Here is a 14,674-nt window from a genome sequence, read left to right on the forward strand (position 1 = left end):
ACATATTATATAGGGTCAGTCATTCTTAGACATTTTGATGCAGAAATATTACATATTACACCTGTAATATTTAAAATGTTCCTTAGAAGAGATATGTTCTTATGTCTACTATATTATATTTTTTGAGGAAGGAAAATAAAAGCGTAATCAATAGCAAATTCAGATTTTGTCACATTATTATATCAACAAAAGGCTGCTAACGTCAATCATCAACAGATACATGACTCATTTTGTCTCCGGTCTTTCTGCTCATGTTAAATCCACAGTGCATGTACCACCAACCAGCCCCTCTCTCCAGTGCTTTGTTATGAGCGGAGGATGTTGGGGGGTTGGGTGTAAGACACAGGGTGTGGCTTCACTGTTGTCATGGCAACAGAGTGAACCCCCCTCAACCAGCAGTCACTGTAGGGAGTGGAGGAACTCAGTCTACATCCAATGACAGTGAATGTGCAGGCAAGCTGTCAAAAATATTAAAAACATGCATGCAATTATCTATATAGAGTCTCAGGCTTTGTGCATGCACATCACTTCTTTTCCAAGCAAATTCTAAAACCTGTAATAGCCTGACATCCTTTACCATTCCCTTTAGTGGCAGAGGGATAGACTCTCTGGTTTCTGAGTTCAAACAAGCGCAGCCCATTGGTTAAAACAGCAATCCTGCTCTACAGCAATATTCTCCTTAATAGGCTGCTGCTGTTATAAAACACAAGGTTACATGACATTATTGGGCTTCTTAAACAGAAGTCAACGGGTTCTTTGTGTGTGGTAGAAATGAGTGCCTGACCTGTATACAACCCCACAAATGATGTTATAAAACATATAGAACATAAAGCAGGAGGCTGATGTCTACATATTGCCAAGAAAATATGCGAGTGAATCTACAAGCATTACACAGACCTTTGTTATGGTATTATGTACGACAACATAACAGCTGAAATTAAATGTTTTATCAGCAAGAGACTGAATTTACCTTCAATAAATATTTGTTGTTGCTGAAAATTAGATAAAATAGCACCAGATTGGAATATTGTTTACTAATAATAATAAAGATTATTCAATTCTCTTTACTGGGTGTGGATAAATCAAAAGCTTGGGCATATCACCACCCTTGTGCAATTCCATTAACTAAAAGCTGCACCATTATTCAGTCACCAGCTCAATATCACAGTAAGCATATCTTTGCTTTTCAAAGGTAGTTGAATTTATAAAAGGTATGGCAATACACTTCCTCAAAGACTCAAAGTTATTCAATGGCAGCTGCACTCATGAAATGAAAAAAAGTCACAACAGCATGATCAATACAGGATTTTACTTTAAATATATGGACTGTTATAAGTCATATACAATGGACAATGACTTAGTGATCAGCTGTATGCTACAAAATATTACCATCTGGTGGTGAAATGCTGTACTGCAATACACCGCTGCTGGGTGACAAAAGGAAAGTCCTCAATAAATATATAAATTGAGATTGACAACAGATGATTCCACAAGTGACAATAAATGGTTTGATTAAAATAAAAAAGTGATTTATTTACCTTCGCAGTCACCAGATCTCAACCCAATTGAAAGATTTTGGACCAACATGTTGGACTGCACTCTCCACAATCATCAACATATTACATGAGAGGTTGTCTATTCCGTTGATAATCAGAATAAACACAATAATATGTGTGTCTATATATATATATATTTGTACATTTTTCAATGAGCAAGATGCCAAGGTTATTGTTGAGAGGCTACCCTCTCAAAAAACACACAGGTCACACAGGAGAGATGAATCCATATCTCAGAAATGTAAAAATCAATTTCTGTAAATGGCAAACAGAACATGACCCACAATGGATCCCAGAGGGACGCCCTTAGTAACATCAATGTAAAAAATGGACAGGCACACAGTACAATGTGCAGTCAGAGGAGGAATAATATGTGAGGGGCATTAGCTTTCTCATTTTTGACTTTCTGTGGTTTTAAAAACATCAGATTAAAATTAAATACAGTAAATGTAACATTTATAAAACAGAATGATAAACATCTAACAGCCTCTAAAGTTATAATCATTTTATATGTCAGTTATAGATTATATGTTTCATCAAAGTATCATGTCACCAGGGGGAGGTGGTAAGGAAGGACAATCTAAAAGAGGATCTGGTTAATTTATCTCTTTGCAGCTGTAAAACACTAGGATTTCCTTGTATGACCTTCCAGAAGAAAACATACCTTACAATCACATACTAAATACCTTGACTTGTGGATTCACAGTTCACTCAGAAACCTGTGTGTGGTTTCAGGAGTAGAGCTGCTCACAATCCTCTGCTTCTTGCTGTCAGTTGGAGCCTCTTGTTGCCTCTCTCCATCCATAGGGGCCAAATCTGACATGGTCACATGAAAGAAACATTGAATAAACACTGAACAGTTTTCACTCATAACGCTATGTGTGGTAATAATGTAACTACGACAGTTGAGCACGGTATACACCCACTTTGACTTAAAACAGCGTCGAAGGATAAATAGAAACTGCACTTAAAAAAGTCATCACCAAACCTCAAAAGTTACTAACTAACAGCTAAAGTTAACTAGCTAACTGATAACTGCGTTTGGGAAAAGAGCAAAGCAAACGCAGGATGTTTTGCTTCTGGTGGGTGTTGGCTGTGATTTTAAGTAGTAGTTACGTTTTAAGTTTGATGTTTGAAAAATTTAACAATAACTACAAACGGCCATAAAATCCACCTCATCGATCAAATGTTAACGCGTGCTAGCCCCAGGCCTTCTTGTTGATTGGTTAGTCGTTTGACTCACAATTTTAAAATTTCCCACATTTTTCGTCAACATTAAATGCAGCAGAGCCGTTTGAGCGCCAAACGACTGCGCAGCATTTATAAATAAAGTTTTTGAGAAAAAAGCTAAAGACAACAGACTAGCTGGAGAGTTTATAGCTTAAAAACTAATAGCTTTTCAAAAGAGAGAGGACTGTAACATTAGCTATGTTTAAGAATAAGTCTGCCTGGTTCTCAAACAGTGTGCCACAGGCATGTCACTACTTTTGGAGTAAGTAACCCATTATCATCATGTCAATGTTTAGCTAATGTGTGTATTTAAGCTATCCTACTTGCATTAATTGCATTAATCACATTTTAAATTATGCTAACTATTAGTTAGTTTGCTAACAGGTCATGAAATAAACTATTGACACAATCTAACAACACCTTTAAAAGGAGAATACATATACTGTCACAAATGAATATAAGGGATCAGAGACATGAATTTAGTTCAAATTGGATCTAAATTGGCATTTCAAAACACACTTTTTGTTGGTAGTTTGAGCTGGCTTTTTGGTAGATGTTATTTAATATATCAATGTCTTTCAGTATTGGAGGGTGGAAGCATTAGTGGTTGCAGAACAGCAGATTACCTTTTCAGTGAAGATGCTACATGTGTTGATACTCTCAGGTGAGCGTTGTGAAGAACTGACTGGAAAGCTTCACGTTAATCATGTAGCAGATCATTTGTGTGAACCCTACAAGATAAACATTTTGTTTTGTTTTTCAGGATATTTGAGAGCAAAGACTATCTTTGGAACAAGGTAGCAGTTTTTCACAGCTTGTTTCTGTCTGCCTGTGAGAGGCGCCAGAGTGTGAAGTCTGTGTGCATTGGTCATTATGTGCTGCCTCCAGCCTCAGTACAGGATGGTGAGGACTACTGGTCTATATGTTTATTGAGTCATTGTTAAACTTACTAAGTCAGTGGTTCCCAAGTTTGGGGTCAAGACCCACAATGAGGTCCCAAGATAAACCTGAGCGGTTGCAATATGATTAAAATCATTTGAAAGACACTCAGAGAGCGCAGACCTCCGCTAAGGCCGTTTCCATTAGTGAAGAATAATGTGTATTCGCCCAGTGATGCTGATAGGCGCCATAATTTACTGGCCCATTCTACACTCTTACACAAAGGTTTGTGAAAATGGGGCCAGTAGTTTTTCTGTAATTCTGCTGACAAACAAACCAAAAACATAACCCTTTTTGGCGCAGGAAACAAAAATATATACAGTATATGTCTGCAAACTATGTTTATTTTTCTTTATTTTTCTTGTTCATTTGTGGATTGTTTTATCCCTGCATGTATCTAAAAACTATTCAAATGGACAAGAATCTCTTTGGTTTAATTGTTTGCATCTCACAGACCTTTTCATTGGTAATTGCTTCAGCTAAAACAGTTGGGAACCACTTCAATGACTGATTCATTTCAAATCAAACCAATTTTATAATTTATAACTCATACAATGTTCCTCTTATTATTATTTAAGAGGTGAGACAGGTGGTTGGTAGGTTGATTTGGGAGTGTGAAGATGAGCAGTCAGTGGCAAAGGTAAGTACACCAGTCAAAATAATTTACACAGAAGCAGATCATGTAAATCACTTTAGTTGGACTTCTTTCTGTTTTACAGAGTTTGAGTTGCCAGACAGAAGATGAGTGCAGTGAAGTCACCAAAAGCGAGTATGTTAAGTTCCCAGTGTAAATATTTCAAATTGAATATCAATAAATTGTAAACTGTCCCTTACTCTTTTGGCAGTTCTGAACCATCTGACACAGACTCATCAGAAAGTGAAGCCCCTCTATGTGCTCATTTTCCAGTTACTAACAAGGTCACAGGTGAAACATTTATTGTTATTTACTGTATGTTCTTTGATTTCAAATATCTGTACTCGTTACTCATAAGATAATAATAATAATAATAATAGATTGACCCGTAATGAAGGTCTGGTGCAATCAATATTTAGATTGTGAGACAATCTTTAACAGCTATTGGAAGAAGTTTCCTCTGTGTTGTTGATTGTGTTAACATTACAAACATGTCTACTGACATTATTCACAGGGTACGTCAGCATGGACAGCCTGCAGAAATATACAGGTGATCTGTGTCATTTCCATCCCGGATGTTTCCGATGCTCCAGCTGTAAAGGCCGCCGCTGCCTGTTGCACACATAAGCACAATTGCAGTGAAAAGCATGTTGCAAGCTGTAGAAAATGTTCTGTCAAAATGAGTTATTATAGTTTTATATTACGACATGTTTGTATTGCCTATCTGCACTTTTCTAGGCAGTGTAGATGTATACACTGACATAAAATAAGTTAGTGTAACTTGGCTAAAGCTGATCTCATGTTGTTGACATTTATTTTTATCTGCTAATTGTTTTATCCATCTAACATAGCTAATGTAGCTATTTTTTCATGTTGTGCATTGAAATGAGCCGAATAGGTCGATTTGTAATCAAAACTGTAATAGTGCCGTACTGTCTGGTTTCTGGAATGACAATGGAGTGAGGATAGACTTGCCCCCGTAGGTGCCACAGGGTTTGAACTTGTGTGTTCAACTGTGCTTTAGCTTAGTTTGTAGGCTAAATAGCAAGTGTAAGAAATCCAGCACATAGTGTTATATGTAGTTTTATCGACCAGCAATGTCATGCAATGGTGTTTATTAACAGACTTCATATAGGCCTTTTTAGTTTTGAAACACCACTTTCATTTAGTGCATTACTAATGAGGCGTTTCCAGGTCAAAGCTGTTTTTATATCTTGTTCATTTTCCTTCTCAACAGTTGATAGACAACAAGAACCATGTCAAAAATAGAAAATGTGTATTGTCCAAACAAACATACCATAATGGTAATGCTTTACAGTCGTTTACTATTTGTTTATTGATAGACTGGCTTAATGTGTTTGTTTAGTCATAAAGATGTTTGTATTTAATTTTGGAAACTTCAGTTAGTTTTTCTGTAGATGCCATCAAAAAAGTTAAACTAACTCTAAACTCTAAATATATTGTTGCCATATCTTGAGAAATATCTTATGTAAATAATTATGAATAGTAATGTAATACATATCATACAAAAACATGCCATGGCAGTTGAGCCAGTTTTCAACTGTATCAAGTGTGTCGACTGAGAGTAGTACAACGGGGGTTAAAGGGTTTTTATTACATCACGGGATATCGATGATACAGGCTCAATTGTAACTTGTAATCAAAATTAACGTAATGTTAAAACGTGTCAAAATAATATCGGGCAGTAGTAGGACTTATATTGATGTGATGAGTGCAATTATATTTCTTTGCGTAATATCGGTCACCCCGACAAAGTGGACTCTTCCGTGGGTCTTTGCCAATCACACGCTTTGTTTTGGTACCAGCCCCTCTATTACGAAGCTGTAGCCTGCCACTGGTTCCTTCTGTACTTTGACACTTGCAGAATAACAAGAAGGGAAATCTCTCGTTGGACTTGGTTCATCTTTCTGCTTCATTTTCACCCTGTTGTATCTGTCATGGCGGAAGAAAATCTGTCCGTGGTGCTGCACGCACAGGGAGACCTCCGGCTGGTAGGAAACCAAACTCAAACCTTTACAATTTGCATAACGAGTGCAACCAGTTTTAGGGTCCGAACACTGACAACGTCGGGGTTGAAGGACCCTATTGAAGCTAGGAATTATTCTTATTATTAATTTGATGTTTTCCCCCAAATTAATCGCATTTTTGAGAACCTGAGTTAGAGTGCTCTAGAAATGGGTTTTGCTCATGGGCGTGTCAACATGTCTCAACGGCGCCACCTAGAGCAGCCCCTGCCGTGCGTTTCACCACACGTTTGGTAGGTTGTTTTTTTTAATTTGAGGTCGCTATACTTCAACAAACTCTCTGACACTTGGTTAATTTTGATGCTTCGCCATGGACAAACAAACTGTTGAAAGTCGACTACATGGTCAAATCTTTTCAAAATGTCACAAGTTTGATGAGAGTCCTACCCTGAAGACATCTACAGGCCAATTTTGAATCATAGTCATAGCACCACCTACTGGCAACCAGAAGTTACAGTTGCTATACTTTGGCTAACTGCTCTTAGCAGGTTAACTAGATCACCCTAATATTTAGTCAGCTCAATGTGAAGACGTTCACCTTGACAGACTGCAAAGCTTTTGCGTTTTCGTGGAACGCCGTTGCCGTGGCGACGCATCATTCGCCAAGAAACAGGAAGTCGTTTTTTAGGGTCTGGGGATACTTGAAAACAAACTAAACTTGGCACACGCATTAACAGTGCTAACATGTGTTAATTGATATGGTTATTGGGCTTGGGTGTGGAAAGGGGTCTCATTCTTGCCCTTTACAAAACTTTAACAAAGCAGCCCTCACAGTACGTTTCACCTAGATTCACAACATTTGCCAGCCAAGTGTATCACAATTAGACCTACAATAATTTGACCAATTTAAACCAACAGGAAATCGGCCATTTTGAATTTAGTGGGATTTACAGGTGCTGTACTTTAACGAACTCCTACAGATTTAATTCGATCGACTTCACATTAGGTCAGTACCCTCTAAAGACCTCAACGATGGAAAGTTTTCAAAAGTATTACTTTTCATGGAAGATCCGTGGTGTGCGCCCATTTCGCGTATTTCCCTATGAAACAGGAAGTTGTTAACTTGAGCTGGATAAGAGTCGTGGCCTAAATACATTTCTGTATCAGTATTGACTCGTAGTCATAGTGCCACCTACTGGCAACAGGAAGTCTGCCTTATGTGACAAACACCATCCGACTTACCTGAAAATTACATTGAGTGGTCTACACATGATATAGAGCAACATACTGGCGCCCAGTCTCCAACGGTCACGGGAAGAAACTGCAGCACCAACAGGCATCCTGCCAGTAGGGCCTAACCCCGACACGTGGATGTGCGAGGATCAGTTCATCACTGTTTGCAGCTTTAATTCTTATTTTTTTCCAATTTCTCACAGGAAAATCGCCCCATCCCAGAGCCAGGACCCAATGGTATGAAATATTATAAATACAAAAATATTTGTGTACTTTATGTAAGGTTAATAAATGAATTAAATTCAATCCAAAAAATAGATATTAGTAACAGATTTCCTTTCAATTGGTCAGTAGTGTGCCTAAAGATTAGACTGAATTGCCATTTTGTTTCGCTTCATTCATTCACATTTGAATTGCTGAACAAATTAAGATGTAACAAATTATTCAGAGGTCTGGAATTAGGCTGTTCTATAGTGTATTGTTGTTTCAAGGTGACAAAACATGTATACCCTGTGTCATATTTTGCACCCAGAGGTTTTGCTTCAGATGCATTCAGTAGGAATCTGTGGATCAGATGTTCACTACTGGCAGCACGGCCGTATTGGGGACTATGTCCTCACCAAACCAATGGTGTTAGGGCACGAGGCGGCAGGGCGAGTGGTGAAGGTTGGATCAGCAGTCAAGCAGCTTAAAGTAGGTAAGTGGGTGAGCACTGCAACAAAAAAGGGACACACTTTTACATTTCAAACTATTTATAATTCAAAAAAGTTATATTACTTCTGTCAACTTCTTATTTTAAATACTGTACCTGCAGTGCTATAACTGCAAATAAACATGCATTCATGGCACTGTAACTTCATATCTGGACAAACTCAACTTCGCTGTGTTTGCAGGTGACAGAGTGGCCATTGAGCCAGGCGTGCCCCGCGAGATGGACGAGTTCTTCAAAAATGGACGTTATAACTTGTCTCCGACCATCTTCTTCTGCGCCACGCCTCCCGACGATGGCAATCTCTGCCAATACTATAAGCACAGTGCCAGCTTCTGTTACAAGTAACAGGTTTTTTTTTTTTAGGATTGCCTAACAACTACCTGATTTCTTGACTGCCAACTGACACTATTGCCTAACATTTGCAAATCTTTTTTTTTTCTTTCTTCTCTATTTCTGGGTCTGTCTTAAATTATCCAGGTTGCCCGATAATGTGACATTTGAAGAGGGAGCTCTAATCGAACCTCTGTCTGTGGGGATCCACGCCTGTCGCCGAGCCGGTGTAACTCTCGGCACAACCGTGCTCATCTGTGGTGCAGGTAAAATGAGCCAAAACTATTAAACTCACGCAATAAAACAAGTCACAACTATTTGTAGGAAAATTCCATCAGCAAGATGCTACATGCTGCATTCCGGGACGTGCCGCAAGCAAATATAAAAGGAGGTGATCATACTTTGTGTAATATGTACAGAAGTTATAACTGACTCAACAAAACTTAAGTGAAGGGAAAACGACTGAACCGTAACACACCTTTTTAAGAGACTTAATATTTAACTAATCGTTGGGAAAACAAGCTGATGCACATCTAACCTTACACACCTGTGTATTTATCACAGTCTCTACAGTAGTTATCTTCTTCTCTCCCCACAGGGCCTATTGGGTTAGTCTGCTTGCTTGTGGCCAAGGCGATGGGGGCCTCGCAGGTCGTCATCACCGGTAACACACGCACACTTTATACTGTAAACGTCGACTGTATCTAAACTGAAGTGACACAACATGCAGATTCTGGTAGCATCTTCTTTTCAGTCTTTTTTTATTGGTCTCTAATCCACCTTTGCTGTGTTCAGATCTGTTTCCCGAGCGTCTGAAAATGGCCAAAGAGTTGGGCGCAGACTTCCAGCTGACGGTGAAGAGAGGAGACGCACCCCAGCAGCTGGCCAAGAGTGTAGCGGACAAGCTGGGCGCTCAGCCTCACGTCACTATTGAGTGCTCTGGTGTGGAGAGCAGCATTCAAACGGCCATCTATGTATGTGAATACTCAGTGAAGAGCATTTCAAGTTTTGTTGAGGGTTATGAAGTATAGCAAAAATATAGACAATGATACATTTACTCAGGTTACTGTACTTACTAACAATTCTACAACTGATATATTTATCTGACAACTTTAGCTACTAGATACTTTACACATCAGAATTTTTAAATGTGTTGCATTGTTATAGATTTAACAGTGTATGAAATAGTTAAAATGAGCTCCACCTCCCTCTACTGTCTACAACAGGTAAATACTACCGACATATTAATACATCTGTAATAGTATTTTATTATATAATAATTTAACACTCACAGTGCAAATTTAATTTAGTTTTGATGCTTCAAGTAATACTTATGTACATTTTGAATGCAGGACCTTTATTTATAATGCAGTATTTTTACAGTGTTTTATTGCTTGCTTTGTTTTTAAGAGTCTGAATACTTTCTCGTCCACTGCTTGTTATTCATACTTTTGTATACTCGGTCTTCTGTGAAACATAAATGCCAATGAGAATATCATTTATCTATTTTCCTGTCAGGCCACACGTGCAGGTGGTGTGGTGACGTTGGTGGGTCTCGGCTCCGAGATGGCCACCATTCCTCTGATCGATGCTGCCTTAAGAGAAGTGGACATCCGAGGAGTTTTTCGCTACTGCAACACGTAAGGAAGTATCCATTACTTTGCCCTTTTTGTTCTATGAGCAGACTTTTAAAGCAAAATTGGAGGCAGGTCCACTTGAGAGTAATAATGAGACCATTTATGCCCTCGGTTCAAGATTGAATTAAAGTAATTATTAGGTATCACAGACTACATTGAACCCCTGAGTAAAATGTATGTCTCACTGTGTTGCAGCTGGCCGATGGCCATAGCCATGTTGGCGTCAGGTAAAGTGGACGTGAAGCCCCTCGTGACCCACCGTTTCCCCCTGGAGCAGGCAGTCCAGGCCTTTGAAACCACACGTCAGGGTCTCGGGATAAAGGTCATGTTAAAGTGTGACCAGCACGACCAGAAGCCCTGATCTCTCCTGCTGCCGTGAAACAAACCTGACCTGAGTGACTCAGCACGACAATCAGACATGAACACAAGCTGGACATTGACCAGTAAATTGGCCGGTTCAAAGAGACACAATAATAACCACTGTAAATTGACTGCCGTGTTGCTTGCATGTCAGAGATGTAATTAGCATCAAATGGTACGATAAATGATTTTTATAATGCTCAACTTTGTTGTATAACCAACATTTTAATAATTGTATATAATTTGGGTTAGTTTCAAATTTATAATATTTTTACATATGGCTACTATAGGGAAAGAAAATCATTAAACAATAATATAAAATAAAAATGTTAGATGGCTTTTTGTATTTAATTTTCATAGAGCCTATACTATCTAATTGCTGACACTAGGGGGAACTAGAGGTTAAAGTGAAAACGTATAGCAGGGTATTTTGTCCCAATTCTATGCTACATGCTATTAGTACATATTATGTACTATATACTGTATTCATAATCCATTTAAAGTATACTACTTTGCAATTAGAAAACAAGAAATCATACTTTACCATTTTATACCAACAGGAATATAAATCAAATTGCTTCTTCAGAATGCCACTGCTAAATAAACTTCACAGAAATGAAACGATGCTCTTCTTGAGATGTCATATTTTTTAAAATGTTTTCCAAGTTATTTTTGGAGCTGTTTTACCAAGCGCAATTGATTACTTTATTAAATTATCTGAAAAGCTGTGAGCATTGTGGGAAAATACTAGGACAGTACTTTAACAGCACTTAAACAGCAGTTGTTTAATGACATCTTGGTTTCAGTAAACTAGTTTCCAGAGTTAGCACAACCTCTTCAAAACCAGTTTGGGATTAATACGCATTATGGAATTGGGACACAGACGATGTGTTTGTCCCAATTCCACAATACATACTAGTGCTATACAATATTTAAGAAAAGTAATTGTAATGGTGTACTGTTTCTGCAAACAAGAAATCAATGTGCTTTACAGTTTCCTACTAACAGGAATTAATTCACTGACAGACATCAAACTATGCACTTTGGAAACACGGGCAACACATTTTTTTTTAAAGATTTTACTTTATGTAGTTCTGACCTGTAATTTATTTAATATATTTTCATCTGTGGACCTATTTCAAAATTAAAAGAAAAATGTATTTATTATAATTGGTATGTAGCGTAAAGTTAAGTCACATCTATTAACACCTCTAAAGATAATCAAACTGAACTGTAATTTTTGCTAAGAAGTCTTGAAGTCCTGAAATTATGAGACATTTTGAGATTTCAATTTCGAAAGTCAAAAGGTTTAGATTTTTCTTTTCCTGACATTAATGGGCTTCTACAAAAAACATTCTTATCATGAAAGTACATTTTTACAGGTAAAAACCTCCAGTCAGTGTCCACGCTACGCTTTCATACTGCAAATCCAACCGCTTTTAAAAACGGTTTTCAGTTTGATCCAGTCCAACAAAAGCAGCCAGGTTTAACTCAGATTTTATTATCTTGCCACAATGACATGAAACTACTTTACGAGGCATGCACACAGATAATGTTCATATGGTTAAAATTCACTACAATGCATTGTAAAACCTTTACTCGGCGGTAAGGCTCGTCTCTGTCACAGTGTGTGATTCACAGTTCTCCCTTTCCCTCTCAGGACTGAAAGCCAACATACAGGTGGGCAGATGTTTGCAGTGACTAAACCTGTGTGTTTTGTTTTTTTTAACATGAACACAATACTAGACAAGTTTCTCTTTATGTACAAACATTCTAATACTGCTTATGGCAATGGGACAGCTCACACAACACAGTTACATTCACAATCCGCTCATAGTATGCATGAGTTTCAGTCAGGAACACTAAAGATGAACATACAGTAGAGTAGCACACGAAAGAAAACTTCATTTTTCATACAAGTGACTTTGATATCAAAAGCATAATTGATGCATGTTAATAGTTTTACTCGGTTGCTTGTTATTTAAATGTGTGTGAGTGTTTGTACATGAGATTTAGAAAAGACTTCAGAGGCTGAACTCATATTGCCGTAAAATGAAAAAAATCAAAAGGATATGGCGTTTCTCCCATAAACCCCTGCTGCGAACATTGGTTTGATCTACATGTACATTTTATCAATGTAGCATATTTAAACCCAACATTTCAAACACATTCCCCCTTTTCACAGGCAACTACTATGATATCCGGCATTTAATTGTCTTTGCCATCATCTCGGACCGTTTCAATTCAACAGCGAGATTCAATAAATATTTACAATGCAGCTGTTGCCCCTCCAACGCCTTCACTCGCAATATTAGCAAAATATGTATTTACATGAGAAATAAATAAACCGAGAAGAAAATGAAACTATACAAGAAGTATAGTAGAAGTATCATATTGCATTACATGAATATAAAAAAATAAATTGTGACGCATTCGCTCGATAAGTCCGTCTACACACACTCACTGAAGTGACACGGAAAAGCACAGACGGGACAAAAAAATACGCACGCACACACACACACACACACACACACACACACTTCAGCTGGTCAGATGGAAAAATGGCCATTGCATGTTAAGCACAGACAAGGGAGAGATGATGAAGAATTAAAGTCATCACCTCAAAGAAAGAAAAAGAAAAGGAGAGAAATGAAACGACTGGGAGAAGCAATCCTCCCCCGGTCACTGGTCAGCTTGGTTTGCCCCGTAAAATAACCAATCACAGCTGACGGCCTGTCCGGTGGACAGTCCCTGGCCATCGTCTATATGTACATAGGGGTCTCCTGTCCTGTTAGAAGTCTGAACATAGCCGCCGGCATGGTCTTCATGTGAATCTGGCAAAAAAACAAAACTATCTTAATTAAAAGGACACAACATTTAGAGTATGTTTTCATAATTCATGCTGTAGAATATGGTGTGTGTAGTGGGTCATTTTAAACCTTAAAACTCATCATTGCAGTGTACAAAATGATAAATGGACTGCTTTTATACAGCTCTTTTCTAGTCTTTGTGACCTCTTAAAGCTATTTTACAACACATGTCAGCATTCACACACACATTCATACAGAGACAACTACCACACAAGGTGCCACCTGCTCATCAGGAGTGATAAACATTCACACACGCACACGCACACGCACACTGCATTAATGCTTTGTGAGAATTATTATATCCTACTCTACCTAGTATAGTAGGTAGAGTAGGATATTATAATTATAGTATAGTAACTATACCCTCGAGAGTAAAGTTACGCTAGCTTCTGAAACTTCTCAGTTTCTGAAGTTTTTTACATGATGTTCTATCATACTAATAGCCAGTGGTGGAAAGTAACTAAGTACATTCACTCAAGTACTGTAGTACAATTTTGAGGTACTTTAAGTATTCCCATGTAATACTTCTTTATACTACATTTCAGAGCGAAACATTGTACTGTTTACTCCACTACACTCCTTCTTTGGTGTGACTCTTCTCTTATGATTTAAATATACAGTATGTTGAGCCCCTGGTTTCTATATAGCAGACTTAAATTATCCCACAATGCAACATAATAAGTAGTGTAAAATTGATCGCCACTAAACAGGATCTATCGACCAGTTAAAAAAAACAAAAAAGGGTCATTTATATGGCAGCTGGGTGCTTTTGCCTCACACAAGTTCTCTGTGCAGTGAGTAGTGAAAGTAATAAATCATTTCAAACAAAGCTTCAGACAATCGAGCTCCACACAGAAAATAACTTGACAAATCCGTTCCGTTTAATACCTGCATCAGTAGAGAACATCAGATTTGAAATACTCTTTTAGCAGCGCAACATGTTTGGCTCAGTCTAGGCTGAGATATCTTTTTGTGTCCTAATATGGTGGATCCTACAATTCTCATTATGAAACTGAAATGTATCTTTTGTTAGACCTCGCCCGCCAGGTAAACGCCTACATCTTTCAAACTCAACGCCCCAATTTCTGTTAAAAATGTCTGTTCTCCAAGCCCAGACTGAGATAACCCATCAGGGTTATTTTATGGCTGTACTCAAAAAAGTTTTCAACAGTTTTCAGTTTTCTATAT

At 38.0% G+C, this 14,674-nt stretch overlaps 3 protein-coding genes across 5 annotated transcripts in view; 2 read left to right on the forward strand and 1 right to left on the reverse strand.

Moving 5' to 3' along the window:
* Positions 1 to 2,865: 2,865 nt before the first annotated feature.
* Positions 2,866 to 5,850, forward strand: terb2 (telomere repeat binding bouquet formation protein 2). The gene is made up of 7 exons (XM_029428689.1): positions 2,866 to 3,048; positions 3,369 to 3,450; positions 3,550 to 3,689; positions 4,304 to 4,365; positions 4,445 to 4,494; positions 4,571 to 4,650; positions 4,874 to 5,850. The coding sequence occupies exons 1-7, from the start codon at positions 2,985 to 2,987 to the stop codon at positions 4,984 to 4,986; spliced, it is 591 nt and encodes a 196-aa protein (XP_029284549.1). The 5' UTR covers positions 2,866 to 2,984; the 3' UTR covers positions 4,987 to 5,850.
* Positions 5,851 to 6,161: 311 nt separating this feature from the next.
* On the forward strand, positions 6,162 to 11,237 carry sord (sorbitol dehydrogenase). 2 transcript variants are annotated; one of them, XM_029428687.1, is made up of 9 exons: positions 6,162 to 6,371; positions 7,781 to 7,814; positions 8,110 to 8,274; positions 8,471 to 8,630; positions 8,767 to 8,885; positions 9,218 to 9,283; positions 9,415 to 9,593; positions 10,138 to 10,259; positions 10,452 to 11,237. In XM_029428687.1, exons 1-9 carry the CDS (start codon positions 6,318 to 6,320, stop codon positions 10,615 to 10,617), a joined length of 1,065 nt encoding a protein of 354 aa, XP_029284547.1. In that variant the 5' UTR covers positions 6,162 to 6,317; the 3' UTR covers positions 10,618 to 11,237. The 2 variants fall into 2 exon arrangements, with proteins under 2 accessions (XP_029284547.1, XP_029284548.1); XM_029428688.1 differs by lacking the exon at positions 6,162 to 6,371 and adding an exon at positions 6,487 to 6,637.
* An 860-nt stretch (positions 11,238 to 12,097) lies between these two features.
* The window catches only part of apba2b (amyloid beta (A4) precursor protein-binding, family A, member 2b), a 28,722-nt gene continuing 26,145 nt past the window's right edge, over positions 12,098 to 14,674 (reverse strand). For both annotated transcript variants that reach the window (XM_029461600.1, XM_029461591.1), the window contains one exon: positions 12,098 to 13,450. In XM_029461600.1, the coding sequence (XP_029317460.1) occupies positions 13,379 to 13,450 (72 nt within the window). In that variant the 3' untranslated portion in view covers positions 12,098 to 13,378. The remainder of the gene's footprint in view (positions 13,451 to 14,674) is intronic.

Source organism: Cottoperca gobio, chromosome 3 (assembly GCF_900634415.1).
Source record: "Cottoperca gobio chromosome 3, fCotGob3.1, whole genome shotgun sequence".
Taxonomy (NCBI): Eukaryota; Metazoa; Chordata; class Actinopteri; order Perciformes; family Bovichtidae; genus Cottoperca; species Cottoperca gobio.